The sequence below is a fragment of the Adiantum capillus-veneris genome, chromosome 8, assembly GCF_014529385.1.
Source record: "Adiantum capillus-veneris isolate H3 chromosome 8, ASM1452938v2, whole genome shotgun sequence".
Classification (NCBI taxonomy): Eukaryota; Viridiplantae; Streptophyta; class Polypodiopsida; order Polypodiales; family Pteridaceae; genus Adiantum; species Adiantum capillus-veneris.
This window is the reverse complement of record NC_140938.1, coordinates 88,253,686-88,275,577: the sequence shown is the minus strand read 5'-3', so window position 1 is coordinate 88,275,577 and position 21,892 is coordinate 88,253,686. Positions and strand designations below refer to the sequence as shown.

The following is a 21,892-nucleotide window of genomic DNA, read 5'->3' as shown; positions in this document are numbered from 1 at the left end:
AAAGGTACCCTTATTCAGAGACGAGCGCCTGATAGGGTTGACAGAGTTGAGAGCACTGGTTCCAATAGTGGGAGAGTTCCAAGTGAAAATAAGCAAGGAGTTTCTAGGAAGCATCCCACAAGAGGAAAAGGAATTTTCCAATATGTTTTGTCAACATTAGGATAGTGTCCCATAGACCAAAAAACCCAACTTTCCTCTTCACGTTTGCATGGAAGGATCTACATTTTATATTTTAGGGCCCTACATTACTTTGTTTTGTTCTTTACCTGTTCTTATTGGTTTACAGAATTGTTTTTGATGTACCAATCAGACCTATAGACCTTCCTACAGTCAGAAAGCTAATATGACAAAGGTCAAAGAAAGCCTTAAACACAGGAATCCCGAAAACTTTACAAAATATCCTTAGATAGGTGATAAATTAGCATCGATGATGATGACAATAACTATAGGTTGCAGAGAAAAACAAAAGAAACATTCCTCGTAACAAAATCAAAGTAAGCATGATTCTGAAGTAGTTCCTCTGTCAGCATTGCTTGAGCTTTACTATGGCTACAAAGTCAGGTATTATAAAGCAGCACTATACATATGTTTACAAGAAGGTAGCTGTGTACTAAGCAATACCAAGTCTCTTCACTCTGTTTCCCTATCTAGAGTGCCGCCTTCCAACTTTGACAAAAACCTTTGTTTTTCTTCCTCGGAGAGTGCATTAAACATAAAAATTGATTTATCACCCAGATCATCCTGATCACGTCAAAAAACAAAATCAGCAAAGAAAACATAAAACTCAGGTTGACAATTGTAAAAGCTGCCTGTTGCTTTGTGCGCCCGCTTGCAAACAGATTTGAAGTTCATCCCCCCCTGAGTGAATGACATTTATGCAATTTTTAAGCTCTAGAATTCAAGCTGACCTTAGGCTAGGGGATACTATTTCTCATTAAGTTTTAGCTCTCCATGCAAGTAGCTCATTGAACCCAATTTCACTTTGTGCGGAAAAATTAGGTGACTAAACTAGCCCTTGCTTGTTCAAGGGAGGCACAAAGCTACTTCTTCTTTACAATTCAAAACGATGATAAAGGCCAACAAAATGTAAGTGGGAAATACAACATAATAAGAACTAAGTACAATGGTCAATGTGACACCGCTAGTGAGCGAGCTCATAAGATAAGTGGCCATCACTCAACACCAGCTGTAAATTTACCGAAGACATCCTACTTCAAGGAATCCTACAAACTGGGACCCTAGCTTTGTTAAGAGCATCACATGATATTTTTAAGTCTTATATAGGTGCACACAGCACTGACATTGCCATGAGCTTGATGCACAATGCACTGTTTTGATGTACAATGCTTCTTGTTGAACTGAAGGAACCAATGCTTTGGTTAAGTGGAAGATAATGATGACTTACCTTGATCGGTTGGGAAAACTTCCGAGCTGTGAAGACTGTGAATAAACTTATCCAGGCAAACAATAAAGCTAATTCCACTCTTGCATCTGCTAGCCCTGACTGCAGCATACAAAGCATACAGACTCAATAACAATCACGACTTGGTAACATATATACGTAGATGAATCCAGGAAGAGCCCAAATTCACCTATAAAGGAAACTGCAACTATAGACAATATAACCATCAACTTCATAATGCATAGTATTGACTATTTACTACAACATCCCCGCTAACGTCATCAAATCCCAATAGTGGGCGTAGAACTAGGTACTAATTCTGTCATGACTCTGTAGATCAAGGGCAGACACAGCCATGATGAAGCATAGCACTAGAAAAAAGCTTAGATAGAAAGGATTAATGCCTAAACTCAGTATTAAGTATGGCTATCCTGTTTTGAACAAACATACAGAACATGCTGGACTTCTTTTACAATACCTATGGAACTTGAAAATGATAGTTTGAAACAACCATAAGAATAACATAGTACATATCAGGAGCCCAGCATTCGCTTAGCATGACCGGGAACCTGCAATAGTAGTAAAAAAGATACAACCTAACATGAGGAGCTTAGAATGGGACATGCAATCCACTGGAAATCTTCACGTTCAACAGGAGCAATGGAAAACGCTACTTTTTCTAAATGTTAGGTACTAGGTCAATGCTTCCATTAAAGCTTTGTCCATTGAACTAATGAAACTAAGAAACCCTTGCTTCAACAGAGAACAAACACTCTTGAGCTCACACGCAACCAACGACCAAAAATGCATGCAGTGTTTTTGACAAAATGCCAAGAAAATGTGCGGTGACATGGACTGCAATTATTGCAGATTGTATAATTTGCTCAGTTTGAGAGTGGGTGCAGATCAAGCTTTCTCCCAAATGTTTTAAAATTTGATCCCTTCATATTGGATTAGTACTGAATTGGAGCTAATCTTGGTTAATTGCTACCTTCCATTCTTTTTCTGCAGAATCAGACATACATTTCGTGAAACCTAGCTCTGAGCTCCATCACATTTTTCTCTACTGACCGTAACATATCACTGCAATTGAGTGCTGCTGACATATCCACGCTTGCATATTGTACGACCATAGGTAGACTTGCACTCACTGCTGGGTAACCTTTGATCATTTCAACTTGCTAAAATTTTACTTGTGGTTGGTTCTCAAGGTTGAAGGTGTTCAACAATACATTATTTACTGCACACCTAAAACTCTTTTTCGTTGACAACACAGCATGCAACAAGATAATTTGGAAGAAGATAAAAGAGATATAGGCAGAGGCTCTCTCTTCTTGGGAGCTGCCCCGAGTCGCTTGCCACAAGAGAATGAGACAGAGAAGGAGATAGTCCAAGTAGCAAAAGGAGATTAAAGATCCTCACAAAAGAAATAGCATCAAAAATACTGCAAGCAGGAAAGAAGAGATGATAAGCGTACCAGATGTCCAAGCAGAACAGCAGGAATCACAAAGAATAATAAAGCAGCTTCCAATTTTCCATAGCATAGTCCTGCACAAAACCAATTAGAAACACACGCATCTCCACAAAATTAAATGCAAAGTGAAGAACCCGCATGCATACACAAGCAGAACACACATGTGCATGCATAGCTTCTTTTCGTCCCTTGTCTTTCCATTTTAAAAGAAGACCTGCGGTACACAAATCAATGTTGGAGATCATGTAATCATCAGAATCCAGATGTTGGCACCTAGGCTGCACCTTGAGGTTGTCTGGCTACTTTGACCCTACGTATATTATTTAGCTTATTCATGTCCTGTACCTTAGTTTGAACCATTTGATGAAATTGGCAGCCTTATTATTGACTTGTTGTCCACTTTATATTAGGTCTTGATCCCAAATTTGGTCCTAGGCCATCTTTAGGCAACCTTAGAGGTTTGAGACCAGACCTGTAAGAGACCTTTGTTGGGCATTACTTGTGACAGATCTCATGACTGGCTTGTTGAACTATTGAGTTGGAGTGCCTCGAGTTAATGCTCTAGCTTTGTCTGGATTCTAGAGAGGCATGGAGCCTTACTCCTGCTGACCATGGAGATAGTATGCGACTAGTCTTTATACACTGCCAACTCAGCCTTCCCTACCACTACAACCAGGGTCTCTATCCTAAACTTTCACTTTCTTCATTGTCAGTTTGAAATGCCATGCCATTGATAGACTACACACAAGCAGATTATGTGACCAGGATGGTCTAGTTACTGAGCGTTCATGTCAGAATGGAGATACATTGGCACTGGCGCCTTCGTTGGCACATGTTTGATAGAACTATGCAGGAAGGCTTTCCTGAAACCTACCATTGTGCCGATATTTGAGGTTGGGGGTCCTTCACTCGCTAGTAACTATCTTACCATCATGATGGCCACACATTAGCCAAGCTTTACGCTGAAATTGTCGAACAAAACTTAACCTGTAGGACCAATCAGATACATTCCGACTTACAATACACTTCAGGTATCACATGAAAAATTGAAATAATAAAAAGTAGCTAAGAGAAAAGGGCTAACTCTAACGGCTCTTATGACTAATCAGCAGGGAGGATGTATAAGAGATATAAGTACTGAACACATAGAAGCAGGCATCTCTCTTGTATCAAAATTGTGTTGAAAACACAAAAGTATGGAGGGGCTGAGAGCGTCACAGAACTGCAAAAAGAATTGTCTAGTCAACTCATCCTCTCCAGGACAAGAGGCACCATCGAGGCCAAGCACTGCGTCATGCATCTCCTACATAGAGAAGGGGGCTAATAACCTGTGGCACATAACCTTTGTAACCACTGGTTGCACATGAGACCAAACCTCCTTTCTGCCACGCAAAATATCATTTGTAAGCTCAAAGTAATCTAAAGCTATGTCAAGAACCTCATCAGGATCTGTATGCAGCCTGTCTGCAGAACCGCCTAAGGTTCTATTGGAAGTCTCTTTGGAACATTCCCGGAAGTGTGCAAAGAAACCCTTGTTCATCCTATCTGCTTTGGACATCCAAGTCGAGACCGAAGCATGATAGACGAATTCAAGGATTTCTCAGTCTGAATGTGACTATGTGTCTCCCTAGTGGCAACCTCGCGCGCTCTCCCAGGAACTCATCTCTTGGAAACTCCTAGAGTTGGCAACGAATGCAACTCAAACGGTCCTGTAACTCTCACTCCCTGCGGAACAAGCCTCGTCGCCTCTCTGCAGAGCTGTCTGTCTACAAGCCTCGGAAGATGCCATTATGCATGCAGCCAAATGGGACGCGGGGTCAATGGAACCAGCATATGTCCAAACATCCTGAATCAATTGTGACAATGAAGCATCATGTAACACCAAGTCAGGTTCTCAAATGCCTTTGGGGCATGATCAGAGAGCCCTGTTCTCGAGCCAAATCATATAAAATCAGACTGCCTTCTAAAACCCCACGAAAACTGCAATGTTTGTGAAGTGTGAGCCACAGATGAAGTATTCCAAGCATCTGTACCAGAAACTGCAAAAAGGAATCTGTCCCAAGCATCTCTCTCACACGGTGCTACATATCGTTAAGATGGGGGACTAAACGGCTCTCCAATCCTCAATGGTCTCTACATTGTTGAAATCACCACCAACAACCCATGAATCCACAAAATGCAAAACATTTACAATATACTACCAAACCTCCGGTCTCTCATGAGTTGAAGTGGGGGCATAGATACACATACACCAATTAGGGTATTATCAATCTCTAGAGTAATCCACATCGCTCTACCATGTACTAAAGTACCATGGTCACGTACACAATGATGCCAACGGGGTCCCAAATAAATGCACTACGAGAATACCGTTGTCCAATCGCAGTTTCTGAAAATGTATGAGAATCCCGAAGTAGCACCTTCCACATCTACGATAAATGTCTAAACATAACTTGTGCTCCTGCACAAGGAATATATCCACATATCGATCTACATGAGAACGCAAATCTCTACGAAGAAAATTCTTTCTGGGACCACTAATGCTAGTGTGATGCAAGCCATTGACATTCCAAGTAAATTATGTATGAGACCACTGATGCTAGTGTGATGCAAGCCAAGGATTTAATATTTACGTGATCACTCAAAAATTTTACGTGATCACAAAGAGTTAATTACCATAAAAATTGGAGTTTTTCAAAATTGGTTTCTTCTCCCTTCATCCAATAGTATAAATGCATGACCTTGTCAGCGTTAACAAAAGATTTACCTTACTAACTAGATGCTCACTCTAATGTCATTTTGAGTGATTACGTGAATTTTAAATCCCTGGCAAGCAGTTGACATTCCAAGTAACAATATGTAACTCCATGTGTCCACCAATGAAGAGTCTAGAACCTGAAAGACATACATCAACAGTGTGAACGGCCACAAGACAGAGGATCAAAGCCAAGCTCTGGTGATCCCTGGCCGAAGCCTTGGGACAAGAGACAAAGAAAGCGCATCCTCATCATGTGGTAGTGGTCGCAACACCTAACCTAGGGCAAAGGAGCGAGCAGCTGTAAATCAAGAGCCAAAGTAGTCAGAAGGACATCCCAGTGTAGGGACTACTGCCGATTTCGACAATACTCGCATGGTGCGAGGGATCGGGATAGTATGGTCCATCGATAGAACCACTGGTAAACAATAACAATCCTGTTTGTGTAGCCACTCTATAGCTCCTAAGCCATGTGTCAGTCTGTCTGTTGCCATGCATGATGGCATGCAGCCTACCCAAGTTTGGATAGCCTGTAAGGTGTGACGAATAACAAAAACCATCCGTGAAACCTCTGTCCATGTCTCCGTGCCAGCAAAAGATTTTTTTACTTTTTACTTTTTTGGGCTAGAGCCAACAAGCCAGCAAGAAACTGCCTTTGATTCGCGTGCATGCAAACGAGTCAAAGACAAGTTATCTTGCCGACTTGCCGACAAGGGGAAAAGCACCTCCAAGCCGTATCGTGGCATGTCAACGGGGAATGGAAGCAAGTTTCCCCCTCGGAGAAGTAAAAAGTCTTTTCGTGCCATGTTAGTCAGTCCATGTTCCCTTGTTAGTCACGCCACCCGAAGGTAACGTCGGGAAATCACCAAACGAATTCAGTGATGCACTTAAGGACCAAGACCGAGAGAGAGGAACAAACCAACTCACAGACCGTGTTGAATCTTGCTCAGGTACTCCGGGATTTTCGCCCGATAGAAAAAGGCCCCCGTCCAGCGGATGTCCGGTAGGACTGCCATACCCAAAGTGGCCGTTGGCTCAAAGGAGGCATCTCGATCGGGCCAACCATGGTCGCCAAGACACGCTCGGAAAGCCCCAGGACCATGTTAGGCGGGACCGCATAGTACGCAATGACTACAAGCCCTACGAGCTTCAAACACCCTCTGTCAAGTGCACATCTAACCCTATGTGTACGTGGACAAGCTACTTCATGACAAGGGTTGGGTTCAGTTCAATTAGCCTAACTTAGGAAGTGTTATGGCACTTTTGTGAGTCTGTTCGCAGACCGTGCATGTCCAGGCACTTAAAGTAGATGCATATCCTCTGGTTGCACACATCATGATCATCAACATTACCATCAGGAGTATTTTACAGTGCACAGAACCTATTTTCCCTATTTTAGCCATTTTTCACTTATTATTAATAAGCGACTTTGTTGGGAAACTCGGTAGGGCAATTCTAGCAAGATAATATATAAGAAAGCTAGCGCTAGCACTTTCTAGCAGAAGAGGCAAGAGACCACAGTTGAAGTGCACCTTCTTAGCAAGACGAGCTAGAAGACCTAGCCTTTTCAGGCTACCAAGACCAGCCAGCGTTTTCTCAGCAAATGCAGATCAGCCCCAGCGTTTTGCAGTTCCTGATCAGCCTAGCAACAACAGATCCCTTAGCGTTTTTGCAGCAACACATCAGTTCAGGCCTAGGGTTTTTGGATCAGCGTTTTCAGTTTTCAACATATCTACTCCGTACCGCAGCCCCCAAACCTGCACGGTCAGATCAGCCAATGTTTGCAGATTTAGGCCGCTATTCGCACATTTCAGCATCTGCGTTTTCAGCGCATCATCGTCGCATCGTCGTCGTCGCCGAAATAGAGTCAGAATTCAGCAGATACAAGATTTGCAGATTTCAGCCCTTGGCGTTTTCAGATTTCAGCATGTCTCGTCGTCGCCATCATCGTCGTCGACATCGTCGGCAAGACCATTGCATTGTAGACATTTGTGCAATCAATAGTAAACCGCTCTCGCCATAGAGAGTGGGGCCTTCGGAGGAGGGTTTGACAACATTCTGGTGTCGTATTCTTCTCTCTCTATCTCTCAGTCTCAACACCTTCATTCACAATCTTTTCCACTTTGTTTGTGACCACTTGCACTCTCTCACTAAAGGAACGGAAGGCTCTCCCTTCCATAAGTAAAAGGAACCCTTGAGCACAGTTCGGAGCACTCATCTTGAGCAAAGTTCAACATTCACTTCCGCTACACCTTTCACCCTCACGGGCCAGAGCATTGTAGTATCGCGGTACGGCCCCGCAGAGGAATGTTGCAACGTTATCCGCATAGGCACTCCTCAGCTGCGGTCCACGACGACCATTCTGGGCCCCACGGGGGACGACCCATCCTGGCAATCGCTTTCCGCTAATCTCCCCTCCCAAGAGTAACACTTTGGTATCTTCACCGCTAGGATTGTTTAACAGCCGTCTAGCATGATCCATACAGGGTTGTATTGAGTTTCTGAGATTATCCAGCTCACGACACTGTACCAACATGTGAGTAAGTGACCTTGCGCCTTCTTCCAATCCGCACAGCGGGCAAGTTCTAGACTGTGTCCACTCAATCTTATCCTTAAGCATTAAACCATCCACTCTTGCTAGTAACAAAACTCTCTTCCATCCCACCAAGGTTCTTTCGAATGCTCTGCCAAAAGAGGTATCCACGCGTGTCCTCATACTTCCTCTCAATATAAGGATCAAGGGAGACACATTGGTGTGAGTGTTCCAGAGCTTCCAGCTCTCCTGTCTTGTGGTCTCAACAGAAGCGTTGTTGATATACCTCTTCCCCCAAAACTTTGTCCTTTTACACCAAGCCCATTTCTTGAATTGGTTCCAGTCTGGTATATTGTTAACCAAGTCTGCAATCCAAGTTTTTAGACCTGCGTACTTGGTAAACCGTAAAAGCTCGTACCCTCTGTCTTGCACAATAAGCTGGTACGGGGGGGGGGGCCTAACTCCCGTGAAGAGTTGCTGCTGCCACAGAACTCGACTTTGCGGCCTTACCAACTACCCACCTCATTCCAGTTGCTATAAGCGTCTCTAATGGGTTCAACTTCCTGATGTCATGTGAACCCATAATCTCCGCTCCATAAGTCGCCACTAGGAAGACGCACGCCTTGAGAAAGGCCAACCTTGACCACATTGGAATTTTCCTAGAGCATAGAAGGTGTTTACGGGCATATAGAGACTTACGTGTACTTTCAATCCTATCCTCAAGGATAGTATTGATCGAGACTTCGTTGTCTATTAATATGCCCAAGTACATATACTCTGAGGCTACCTAAATCTCCTCAGGTCTGATGTGAGGTTTAAAGGCAATAAGTTCCTCAAGGTCCCCGTTAAACACGGTCACCTGGCATTTCTTTATGCCGAACTTCATCCCCCACTTCTCCGCCCAACTATGCAATCGATCTAAACTAGCTTGCAACTCCTCCTTAGACTCCGCGAATAAAACTAAGCCAAGGTCAAACGCACTCTCATCCAGGATGTCATTGATGAAGATATTGAAGACAAAAGGTAGGGAGAAGGAGAGCATGGGACTCTACTACCTACCTAGGAGAGAGTGTGCCTTTTGTGCACGCCATAGAATGTAGAACTGAACCAATAATGGACCAGTGCTATCACTCTTGTACTCAGCCCTAGAAAACTGTCAAGCTGGCGACATAGAAGCTATGAAGGATCAAGGAACATGAGGGGGTGGTGCGACACATAAAAGAGGTAGAGAGGGTGGTGTACCATGGGGGTTGGGCTGGGTAGCAAGGGGTGGAGCTATGGTGTTAGTGGGTGGGGGTGGAATGGGAGAAGGGGCTAGAGAAGATGGCAGAGGTGGAAAGTCAATCTCCATAGCTAAATGTGAGGTAGCTCTGGGCACATGCACGAAGAAGAGGGTATATCTCATATCAGTTGAAACGACAGAGTAGCTGAAACCTACGAGACTATCATGGAGGGAGGTTGTCGAGGTGGTGTGTATGGCGCTACAAGAGGCGGCACCCACCAAAAAGTATGGCAATGAGGGGTCTTTTTCCATCCTTCTACTATGCCTTGAGGTGGGGGATTATGTGGCTCACGGCGACGAGGGTGGGAGGGGTAGTCTCTCACCATGTACCTAAACTGATGGCATCTGATACATAAGTCCGGACGACCAGTAACCGCCAACCTTTGTAGACGAACCAGCTCTCTGGTGGAATCGCGAAGTCGAACTGTATCCAGGAAATGGATGTAGCCGATACGTAGACCTATATCCTAGGTGTGCCAATCTTTGTAGCCAATGAACTTGGTGTAATCAAGCCCTAACCTGAAAGATAGACCGGGAGGGATGGAAAAGAGAGTGACCAAAAAGCTAGGGATCCGTTGTGTCACGATTGTGACTATGTTGCAATATTACATCTACTCCTAGTTGCAGATACGCGAAGTGCCATGCCAAGCAGGACCCTTGCGCTTGGATGGTCATGACCCTTCGCCCAAGAGACGTGCCTCTTCGCCAATAGCCACACTCCTTCGACGACTGGTCACACCCCTTCGCTCTACAGGTGCGACTCTTCGCCGGAAGGATGTGTCTTTATGTCTAAAGTCATGTCTCTTCACCAAGAGACGTGTCTTTTCATTTGTGTCTCTTCGTTTCCTATATAAGGAGCCTATTGTACTCAATTTCAAGCAGTGATTCAATCAATCAACACAGAGTATTCTGAATCTTGTTTCTGAGTTCAATTCAAGTTTCGTAAGACTTAATCATGAGTTTAAGTACTTGAATAAGGATTAGCACCTAGAATCCTCACGGTGGTATGAGAGCAAATTTTTTCCCGGGACCTAAAGGTTGTGAACCTCTCACCCTCGCCGCTACCCTCTCCCCCCCTTCCCACAATTGTATGGAAGCAGAAGAAAGGTGGGCTTTCCTGATGGATACTAGCCAGCGTACTTAGGAGCCTATTGTACTCAATTTCAAGCAGTGATTCAATCGATCAACACAGAGTATTCTGAGTCTTGTTTCTGAGTTCAATTCAAGTTTCGTAAGACTTAATCATGAGTTTAAGTACTTGAATAAGGATTAGCACCTAGAATCCTCACGGTGGTATGAGAGCAAATTTTTTCCCGGGACCTAAAGGTTGTGAACCTCTCACCCTCGCCGCTACCCTCTCCCCCCCTTCCCACAATTGTATGGAAGCAGAAGAAAGGTGGGCTTTCCTGATGGATACTAGCCAGCGTACTTAACCTTACCCGCTCCCAAAGCAAACATTGCCTTGCAGAAAGATGACGTGCATCTCTTACCCGAAGCTTGGGCTCACGTGCTTGTTGATTCTCTACAGGCGTGGCCCGGCAGCAGCAGGTGCTCGTTCCGCGCATGCCTCTTCATGTGTTGCCTTCCTTGGTGAAGGGGCAGACACCCCTTGGTGAAGGGACACACCCTCTCACCTCTTGGCACCTCTACCCGCTGGTGGCTGCCCAAAGGCTCGCACCCCCTACAGAAGATCGCACCCTCTCATGCCTCTTCGCATGTCTCTTCCCTACGCACACCCTTCAGCCAGGCGACTCCTCACCAATCGCTGAAATCTTACGCTGGCAGCCTTTCGTTAAAAAAAAAAAGTCTACGCAAGCCCCTTTGCATGACATTTTATTAAACCAGCTAATAGGCCAGCGCAACTTATTTTATTAAACTCACTAAGGGCACCCAAACTGGCTGGCCACTTACATTAATTAAAAAGGACTTTATTTGAACACACCCGTTCCATTAAACCAGCCAGCGTTTAACAAAAACGTAGAGCAAATTTCCACACTACCCTCTCTCTCCTCCAACACTTTCTCTCTCCTGCACGCGGTACATTTCCCAACCAAGCCGCTGTACCGGTTCCAGATCCGGCCCATATTCCCGCCGGAGAACCCGTTTTGGTGCCCCATGTTGTGCCGGCCATGCAGGAGTACTTGCTCTACGTCACCCATGTCCATGCGACACAATTCAACCAAGCGGCTGTACCGGTTCCAAAACCGGCCCATATTCCCGCAGGAGAACCCGTTTTGGTGCCCCATGTTGTGCCGGCCCTGCAAGAGTACTTGCTCTACGTCACCCATGTCCATGCGACACAGTTCGAGACTTGGGTGGTGTGGCACATATACCTGACTTGCAAGCCTATTCAATTGCCGCACTTCAAGTTCATTTTGGGCCGCTACCTCACTTGGCTTATTTCTTACCGAGTGCCGGGTCGACTCATCAACAATATTATTTCGCTCCAGCCATTGGTGCGAGTTCAAAGCGTGTTAGGTGCAGCGGAATGAATGTTTGAACTTTGCTCAAGATGAGTGCTTCGAACTGTGCTCAAGGTTCCTTTTATTCTTATGGAAGGGAGAGTGCAATGATCACAACAAAGTGAATGGACACTGTGCGTGCAAGTGCATGAGACTGAGAGATAGAGAGATAAGAGAATACGACACCAGAGACGTTGTAAAACCCTCCTCCGAAGGCCCCACTCTCGTCGGCGAGAGTGGTCTACTATTGATTGCACAAACTGGTACAAATTGAATGCATGTGACTGATGCAAGTCTAGGCTAGGTCGATGTCGACGACGGGGATGGCGAGACCGACGCTATGGCTGAAATCTGCTACTCTTTATCTGCTGTCCAAAAACGCTAATAGGCTGCACTCTACTACGGCTGAAAACGCAAGAGAAAACGCTGCCTTTGCTGGTCCTTATGGCTGAATTCCTGCTGGTTCTTATCCACTGAAATGGCTATGTAAAAACGCTGATTTGCTGACAGAAAATGCTAGGTACTGCAGTCCTTTGGCGATGGAGTCCTACTGATGGAAAACGCTAGCCAAAAAGGGGGGAATGGTGGCGATTGTTCCCTGCTGAAAACGCTATGCTGAGGTTGATGATGGCGATGAGCATCTGATGCAAAACGCCAGCCAAGGAAGGTCTTGGTTGAGAGGAAGTCTTTGCTTGGAGGGAAAACGCCACCAAGGGCTCTTGCTGAGAAGTTGCCTGTTGAGCACTGGTGCTCCTGCTGCCTCTTCTGCCAATTAGTGCTAGTCTAGGTTTGATTATATACAAACTTACTCAATTTGCCCTACCTACTTTCCAACAAAAGTCACTTTAAAATATTAAGTGAAAAATGTCAAAAATAGGGAAAATAGGTTCAATGCACTGGAAAATTCCCCTGAAGGATTTTGATGGATTCTCATGGGAATGCTTATGATCATATTGTGTGCAACCAAAGGATATGCATCTATACTAAGTGTCTGGGCATGCACGGTCTGCGAACAGACTCACAAAAGTGCCAGATCACTTGCTATTCTAGAATGACTTGACTGAACTGAACCCTGATCATGCTGTAGCTTATCCACAGACACATAGGGTTGGAGGTGTTACATGACATCTCCTCCTTTTCAAAGTGAGGTACTGGTACCGAACTATATGGCGTCGAGGAAAATCGCCAATAGCATCCGGAATCCTGGAAGGGACTCTTCGCCGGCCCACTCTGATGTGTGGGTCGTGCGGTACTTGAACTTCATAAAGGTCTACAACGCTTGCTTCTTTGGGCCGCGTCGAAAGCGACACAAAGTCTTTTGTGGCTCCTTCAATGCTTCAACTTCGTCGAGAGTCATGCTTCTTTCTTCTTCAAGAATCTCTATGGCTGAAAATTCTTGAAACCATTTCCAACACATTAACATGAACATACCTATTCCATGTAAAGTGACTGGAAAAAATCTTGTCTTCCTCAAAGACTGTGCATGCAATGTAGATGAACAAAGAGACGGAGTGCCAAATGGTTCACCACACACACGCAAACAATGAGATCGAATCTCTCTCTTTTGATCTAAAGCAATCAATTGTGGCAATTCACAATGGAAATGCCCATGCTTGGTGCTCATACTTTCACGTGCTCTTTCAACAACTGTGTCATGCCAAGGAAGGGACATGAAATGTGACTTCCTTACATACATACTTTTCAGCTTCTCATGAACAATCCGCATACATTCGTGCTCATTCATGAGTGAAACGTGCTCAACGTACAATATGTCATGCCTAGGTAAAGGGATCACATAAAGACGCTGACTAAAATACAGGAAACGATCACGAATGAAACACTCGTACAATGCGTGCGGACAAATCATTCGAACACATAGTACTTCCTGTAAGGGTTCTTTGGACCTAGGCTCGAGAGCCAAGATCGATCTTTCGTGATTGATCAAATCTACAACGAGATTAGCTTCGCTAGAAAAAGCATGAACTAACTCATCATCCTTGTGAACAATGACGTCATCTTCATGCAAATCATCATGCTTGTGGGAAATCACATCTTGATCATGCAAATCATCATGCTTGTGAGAAATCACATCTTGATCATGCAAATCATCATGCTTGTCATTGTCATCCAAATCATCATTCTCATCATTATCATTCAAATCATCATGCAAATCATGTGTGTCATGCTTGGGAGAAGAAGAGACTGAGAGAGTCTCCTTTTCCCAAATCTCTTGCATCTGTGCCTGAACTTGAGAAAAGAGTCGCCAGAATTCTTTCATGTGTTGATCGCTCCTCTTGTCGTGCTTTGGTCTCGCGGTCATATTCTGCTTGTCTTGCTTTGTTCTCGCGATGTATGGTTGCCACTCTTTCTGTGTACTGACGCTCTATGGCTGCCATCTTTTCTTCATGTTCACGCTCTATTTCTGCTTTTCGGTCTAACTTCTTGTCCATAAACAACTGCGGCAACTCCTTCATAGGAGTTAGTGCAATCCTTGACGTAGATGGGGAAGGGGGAGGGTCGGAAAAACCTCCTGGTGGAGAAAAATCTTCTTCGTCTCTCTCACGCTCATCACCTCCAAGCGAAGTATCCATTCCGCTTCGAGTGATGACCATCCTGAAGTCGTGGGTTCTTGTGGTCTTGGGTTCTTAAGTTCATGAGGAACTTGGGTTCTTGGGGGTCTTGGGTTCTTAAGTTCACGAGGAACTTGGGTTCTTGCGGGTCTTGAGTTCTTCTTTCGCTTGCAATCTGTGTTTGAGAAGGATCTTCTCTTCACCCGAGTTCTCTTTTCCACGGACGCACCCCTTAGCGGCCTTGCGCTCACACCAAGGTTGCTTTTTCCTACCTCACATTGATTGGCCGGCCGCTAAGTGCACGGTCCGCTCTCTATGAGTGAAAAAAGAGGCACAAGGGGAGGCTGGACAAGCCCTTCTTTCTTGGGATTCCTCTCACTCTTCAAAAACACGATTAGGAATCGACACGCCCAAGCGAACTTGGGTTCGTGCGACCTCAACAAGCAAAAAAAAAAATTATGTGGTTCTTTGGTTCTTTCCTTGATTGATACAGAACACTGCCAAAGCTCTGATACCAATGTTAGGTGCAGCAGAATGAATGTTTGAACTTTGCTCAAGATGAGCGCTTTGAACTGTGCTCAAGGTTCCTTTTATTCTTATGGAAGGGAGAGCCTTTCGTTCTTAATGAGAGAGTGCAATGATCACAACAAAGTGAATGGACACTGTGCGTGCAAGTGCATAAGACTGAGAGATAGAGAGATAAGAGAATACGACACCAGAAACATTGTAAAACCCTCCTCCGAAGGCCCCACTCTCGTCGGCGAGAGTGGTCTACTATTGATTGCACAAATTGGTACAAACTCAATGCATGTGACCGATGCAAGTCTAGGCTAGGTCGATGTCGACGACGGGGATGGCGAGACCGACGCTATGGCTGAAATCTGCTACTCTTTATCTGCTGTCCAAAAACGCTAATAGGCTGCATTCTGCTGCGGCTGAAAACGCAAGAGAAAACGTTGCCTTTGCTGCTGGTCCTTATGGCTGAATTCCTGCTGGTTCTTATCTACTGAAATGGCTTTGTAAAAACGCTGATTTGCTGACAAAAAACGCTAGGTACTGCAGTCCTTTGGCGATGGAGTCCTGCTGATGGAAAACGCTAGCCAAAAAGGGGGGAATGGTGGCGATTGATCGCTGCTGAAAACGCTATGCTGAGGTTGATAATGGCGATGAGCATATGATGCAAAACGCCAGCCAAGGAAGGTCTTGGTTGAGAGGAAGTCTTTGCTTGGAGGGAAAACGCTACCAAGGGCTCTTGCTGAGAAGTTGCCTGTTGAGCACTGGTGCTCCTGCTGCCTCTTCTACCAATTAGTGCTAGTCTAGGTTTGCTTATATACAAACTTACTCAATTTGCCCTACCTACTTTCCAACAAAAGTCACTTTAAAATATTAAGTGAAAAATGTCAAAAATAGGAAAAATAGGCTAAATGCACTGGAAAATTCCCCTGAAGGATTCTGATGGATTCTCACGGGAATGCTTATGATCATGTTGTGTGCAACCAGAGGATATGCATCTATACTAAGTGTCTGGGCATGCACTGTCTGCGAACACACTCACAAAAGTGCCAGATCACTTCCTATTCTAGACTGACTTGACTAAACTAAACCCTGATCATGCTGTAGCTTGTCCACAGACACATACGGTTGGATGTGTCACGTGACACAGCGAGATCCTCATTCCGGATTACACCTTTGTCGCCAGCTCCAGAGGAGACACCTCCTGTCGTCGAGGTCGACAATCTCGAGGCATCGGACCTAGATTTCGACTTCCTAGCAGAGCTCGGCGAGACCTCAGCATCAGCTTTACCTGAATATATACGACACCCTTCTTGAGCTTGTTCTCAGTATTCCCTCTGAGACTAAACCATGCCAACATCTCGTGACAGAGAATGCTAATTCGAGGACCTGATAGCAGTTCTCAAAGAGCAGATGGCAACAATTTCAACAAGCCTCGCATCGATTCACACTCGCTTGGTTCAGATGCAGATGCAAACCTCTTCTCGGAGTCACCCAACTGTTTCTCGGACTACACTTGCAGTTTCTCTGCCATTTTCTTCGGACGCTTCAGTGGTCGACCAGAAAGAACCACTCAAACATAAGCCTTCGGAACCAAAATTTTCTCACCCAAGGCATGGTTTCTCAGAGACAACTAGACACAAAGTACCTTCGAGCGAGCACCAAAAGTCTCAGCATGAATATTCTTGGAAAAGTTACAGTACTAAGCAACCAACTTCTTATTGGAATCGTCAGCAACAGAAGCAGTAATATGAAGCTTCCAATGGATCATCGGTGATATCAAGATGGGCTTACTTAGTGGCACATATATCCGATCCTAGTGGAGTACTCGGTCGTGAATGCTGCGACGTTGGACAAGTTCCCCCTCGTGAGCCATGCCCTACATTTAAGTCTTTCTTATCTGCCGCTGGTCAAGTCAAAGATTTATTGATCCATTCCTTGTGCAAGAGGATCCTTCAGAGGTCTAAGCGGCAACATCTTCCTCAACCTCCCCTTGTCAATTGGAAGCCTTAATACCCGCTGAGGAAGCTGAAAATTCAGAAGATTCCAATTCTTATGTGACAACCAACAAGCACATAACCCCTTCTTTGACTGTGAGATCGAGGCAGGAAAATTCGCCTCATCACCGCCCTTGCAGAATACAGTCTTTGTCTCTAAACAGATACCAGATGTTATCGTGAATGATAATTCTTCAAACTTGAAGACTCCAGTTCTTGCCTTCAACGGTGCAAAGGATAAAGCAGATACAGACTCTTGCAGCACGACTTCAGTTGCTGCAAATGAATCCTTGGACACGAATTGTTCTAGTGATAAACCTTTACAAATGGATATACCTTCAAAAACTACTCTGTCTTAGTCTAAGACATCCCTTCAGGAGGATTTTACTGTTCCAGACAAACCAATGGAATACTTTACAGATTTCCAACCAGTGGTCATCACTCAACAGAAAACTCAAGTCAATTTACCAATAATTTCACTCAAAGCAGATACAAATTCAATCTTTTATTGGACAAAGCTGGAAGTTACAAATGACTTTGACAAAGGCACTTATCAAGTTGCAGATATGATCAGTTTTTAGTTTGGAAAAATAGTCATGGTCAATAACAGTGCCATGACCTGGGACTTAACAGAAAGAGCTTTGGATGCAGAAGCACTACAACAATACATTTCCTTCTCCCGGAGTTTTCTTCAACTCTGGGTTTTATTTAAAGAGGGAGGGAATGTCATGATAGTGACTACGTTGCAATATTACTTCTACTCCTAGTTGCAGATACACGAAGTGCCATGCCAAGCAGGACCCCAGCACTTGGATGGTCACGACCCTTCGCCCAAGAGACGTGCCTCTTCGCCAATAGCCACACTCCTTCGACGACTGGTTACACCCCTTCGCCCGGGTGCGACTCTTCGCCCAATGGTTGCAGCTCTTCGCCCGAAAGGATGTGTCTTTATGTCTAAATTCATGTCTCTTCACCAAGAGACATGTCTTTTCATTTGTGTCTCTTCGTCTCCTATATAAGGAGCCTATTGTACTCAGTTTCAAGCAATGATTCAATCAATCAACACAGAGTATTCTAAGTCTTGTTTCTGAGTTCAGTTCATTTTCTTAAGTGTTAATCATGAGTTTAAGTACTTAATTAAGGATTAGCACCTAGAATCCTCACACGTTGCTTGCGATCGAACTCCTCAACCTCGAAGTCTAGTGTCCATCGCTCTAAGACCAACAGTCAGGTCCTTGAAACAATAGGAGAGAAATTGTAGAGAGGCTCGACACACCGGTCGTCTGGAGGTTGTACCTGAAAGATGCTACAGCCTAGCATGATGAGCTCCAAGATGCTACCTTCGCAACCAACGAGAACAGACTCGAGCCACTCTCGAACTGTGATGCATGAAGGGAAGAGGCCCTCAACCATTGTCCAACCCAAATAATGTCTAGTGGCCGTCTTGATACTGGCTAGGTCCTCCGTAGCCAGGCCATATGTCCAAGTGAAGGGTGTTTGGGCAGTCTTTGTGGCGCCCGATGCTGATGTGGTGGCCGCCATGGAACAAGAATTGACCAAAGGGTAGAAGTCGAAGCTCTCTCTCTCTCTCTCTCTCTCTCTCTCTCTCTCTCTCTCTCATCTCTTCATTTCATCCACAAACTGATGGACAGACAAAAGAGGCAAATTCTACTCTCCTAGATTTGCTCAAATGTTATGTGTCAGAGCACATGGCAACTTGGGAACACCATCCACCATAGGTTGAATATGCTTACAATAGCAATGTACACAGGCAAGGCGCCATTTGAGATAGTGAAAGGCGGAAAGAGCGCCCCACCCATTTTGCATACTAAGGACATGGTATTTGAGGCAGACAAGTATGTGCAAGATATGGATGAAACATACAGGAAGAGAAAGATTGCCCTTGAAAAGACTCAGGCTAAGCAAAAGAAAGTTGTTGATCTTCACCGTCTTGAACTTGTATTTTCAATTGGTGATTGCGTACTTTTGCGCTTTGAAAAGGCCAGGTTAAGGAAAAGGAAAGGCAAGAAACGTTTGTTTCCAAAGTTCAATATGCGATATTATGGTCCTTTTCAAATTTTGGATAAGATCAATGATGTAACTTACAAGTTAAAGCTACCAGAAGGCTGGAAAATGCATATTTCTTTTCATGCAGCCTTCCAAGGCCCATTATTGGTGATGTGTCAGAGGGATGAGAAACAGCCCGAAGTGGAAGAGGTGGATGAGATTCATGTTCCTGAACAAATATTGGTACATAAGGAAAGGAAGGTTAGAGGAAAGGTTGCAAGAAGCTACTTTGCGAAGTTCAAGAAGTATCCATCATTGGATGCAAAATGGATGGAAGAGTCTGAATTGGTTGATTCACCTCAATTATTGCAACTACATCTTGAAGCCTTTCAAATGGAACCCACAGTGACTTGATGTAGCTCTACGGAGCAAAGTGAGAGCATGGTTCATGATCCTTCAAAGAGTAGTTAAGCAATTGTTTCTACTCTTTCCATATAGAATTTGGGTAGAGAAGTTTGTACATCAGAGTACACAAGCCGACTTCTACGCTTGATATATGTATGGTAGCCAGGCTGGTGGGATTGTCTAATTGTTCAACGCTACATTTTCGAAAACATGTATATCTTTGATTCCCATCATATGCACTACATATTTACTACATACATACAATATGTTTTTACTTATTTGATTCTTTGCTTGTTTTTCCCGAAACCCTTGAAAAGGTGCAAGTGGACATTGCATGGCCAGTGTGAAATGGCTACAGCCAAATTGGTTTCTCAAATCGAGAATCAAGGTCGGTCCATCGGAAACTGGTTGAGCCAATTAGCTCTGAATTCTAAGAAGTAGGAAGCTTCTGTGCGCCTAAATGGAATTTGGGCCACTCGCCAAGTCATTGAAACTTATAAGTTGAGAGGGGTTAGGAAACTGAACCATAAGGGGCATAGTGGAGGGGAGGGGCTATTCTTGCTCATTGTGAGTGGATTTTCAGGTTTGAAGCTTTAAAGGAAAGCTTGCCTTCTTCCCTTGTCTCATGTAGCGCGATGATTCCACTCTTGTACATCTCTTCCCCCCATACACATATAGTAATGTCCCACTAGTTGGGCTCCTCAAATGACTATGTACAGTCTTGTGGGTTTTATGCGCGTTTGCCAAGGCAAGAGCCTTCTGAATAGGAACCAGATTAGCAAATTGCTAAACCAGATTAGCCAATTGCTAATCCCCCACAGGTATACACAACTCCATCGCGATAAATTGCAAAAATGGAGAATTTTCTCATGTGAAAACTCCTCCTAGTTGAAGGGGAAGTGTCTAATTGCGTGTAGAAGCTGGAAGCTCCTAAGACACTCATAGACGTGTTTGCTCTCCTCAAAATGATCCAAAACAGAGAATTACAGCTTGCTTCGTTTATTTGCAGGTTTCGGTTTTGCACCAAAACTGCAAGATAACACTAGGGAAGCATTGGGGTAGTTATACAGGTGTTTGGGCACCTGTCAGTGACCTAAATAGAAAATTACAGCGCTCTGAAATTCACTTATCGTTCAGCAAAAAGCTTCAAAACTGCAAGGGAGTCTGTCCTAGACTTGTACTTTTGACATACAGAGATTTTGGTTCAGTTATGTTGCCGAAATTGGGTCAAAATCCTGCAAATTCAGCCCTTGACAGGTTTGGACAGCTTGGTGTAAGTGTTCGGGTCGTTTGTTTGCAATCGAATAATGAAATACCAAAAGGGTGCCAGTCTTTGGGGACTACAAGGTGTGGGTCTTCGTGTGCACAGTGACATTCTAGTCGCTAGACACATCTGTGTTCTCTCTTCTTCTCAATCCTCTGTGTAAAGTTAACAAGTAATTGAATTAGTATCGCCCTTCTACAATGTACTAGCCGGTGATAGACACAAAAACTTTTTTTTCTTAGGCAACAAAACTGAACACCCAAAAACCTTCAAGCACACCTCAATACTCCAATCTCTTTCACTCTTTCTTGTAGTCTCACCTCCAATCAGACCGCCACAACTCCAATTTACCCTATAGAAAACCCAAGCCTCTTTCCTCGACTCTCCATCAATACACATCCACAAGAACTACAACATTCTCACACACAAGTCTACACACAAATTTGAAGGGAGGAAACCCTAACTCACTTCTCACACACCCAAAAACAAGAAGGATGGGACTCCACTACAGCACCACCATGAAAGCTATTGTCTCCTTCTTCATAATGCACAAAAAGTGATGATAATTATTCTAAGAAAACAACCCCCCACCTCCACCCAAAAAAAACCCTAAAAATCATGACACCCTGAGTGATGTAGCATTTTTACCATGTTTGACCCATTTAACACCATTTTTTGGCCATTTTACTACTATTTTTTTAGTTTTTCACCTTAAAATGACCTTCTTTGAACTAAAACTCCATTGCGAATGAGGTAAATTCCAAACCAAGTGCAAAAGCATATTGCAGCTCCATATGCATGCAGCTCCACATGGATACACTTCTCATGGCTTCTAGACACTTTTTTGACGGGTTCGCACATGAGTTTCCACATATAGACAGTTATTGCACATGACGACTTTCTCACGAGATGCCAACTTGGCCATGTCGCACTTCACATATTCACATTATTCACAGCGTCCTTGCATTAGTTAATATAACCTCCACCTCTCTCAATGCCAACAAGCATATAAATTCCCTTTCTAGACCACAAAACAATCGTGGCAAGTCATGTTTACATCATGAGCAACCATGGGTGTGATAAATAACCTACTACAAGATGATAGTTAACTGCCACGACATAGTCTGCGCCAGTCAACTGTCAGCAACATTTAGCTATGTGAGAACAAACTTCAAAGTTGCAGGGAAAACAAGGTTTTTCAAACTCTTAACTGGTGATTCCCAAGCAA

The 21,892-nt window shown here is 44.2% G+C and overlaps 1 protein-coding gene across 1 annotated transcript in view; it reads right to left on the bottom strand.

Moving 5' to 3' along the window:
- Positions 1-388: 388 nt before the first annotated feature.
- The window catches only part of LOC147452517 (integral membrane family protein), a 48,656-nt gene continuing 27,152 nt past the window's right edge, over positions 389-21,892 (bottom strand). The window contains exons 3-5 of the mRNA XM_086518171.1: positions 2,880-2,950; positions 1,406-1,504; positions 389-741 (exon numbers count right to left, since the gene is read on the bottom strand). Coding sequence (XP_086374297.1) covers positions 631-741; positions 1,406-1,504; positions 2,880-2,950 — 281 coding nt within the window. The 3' untranslated portion in view covers positions 389-630. The remainder of the gene's footprint in view (positions 742-1,405; positions 1,505-2,879; positions 2,951-21,892) is intronic.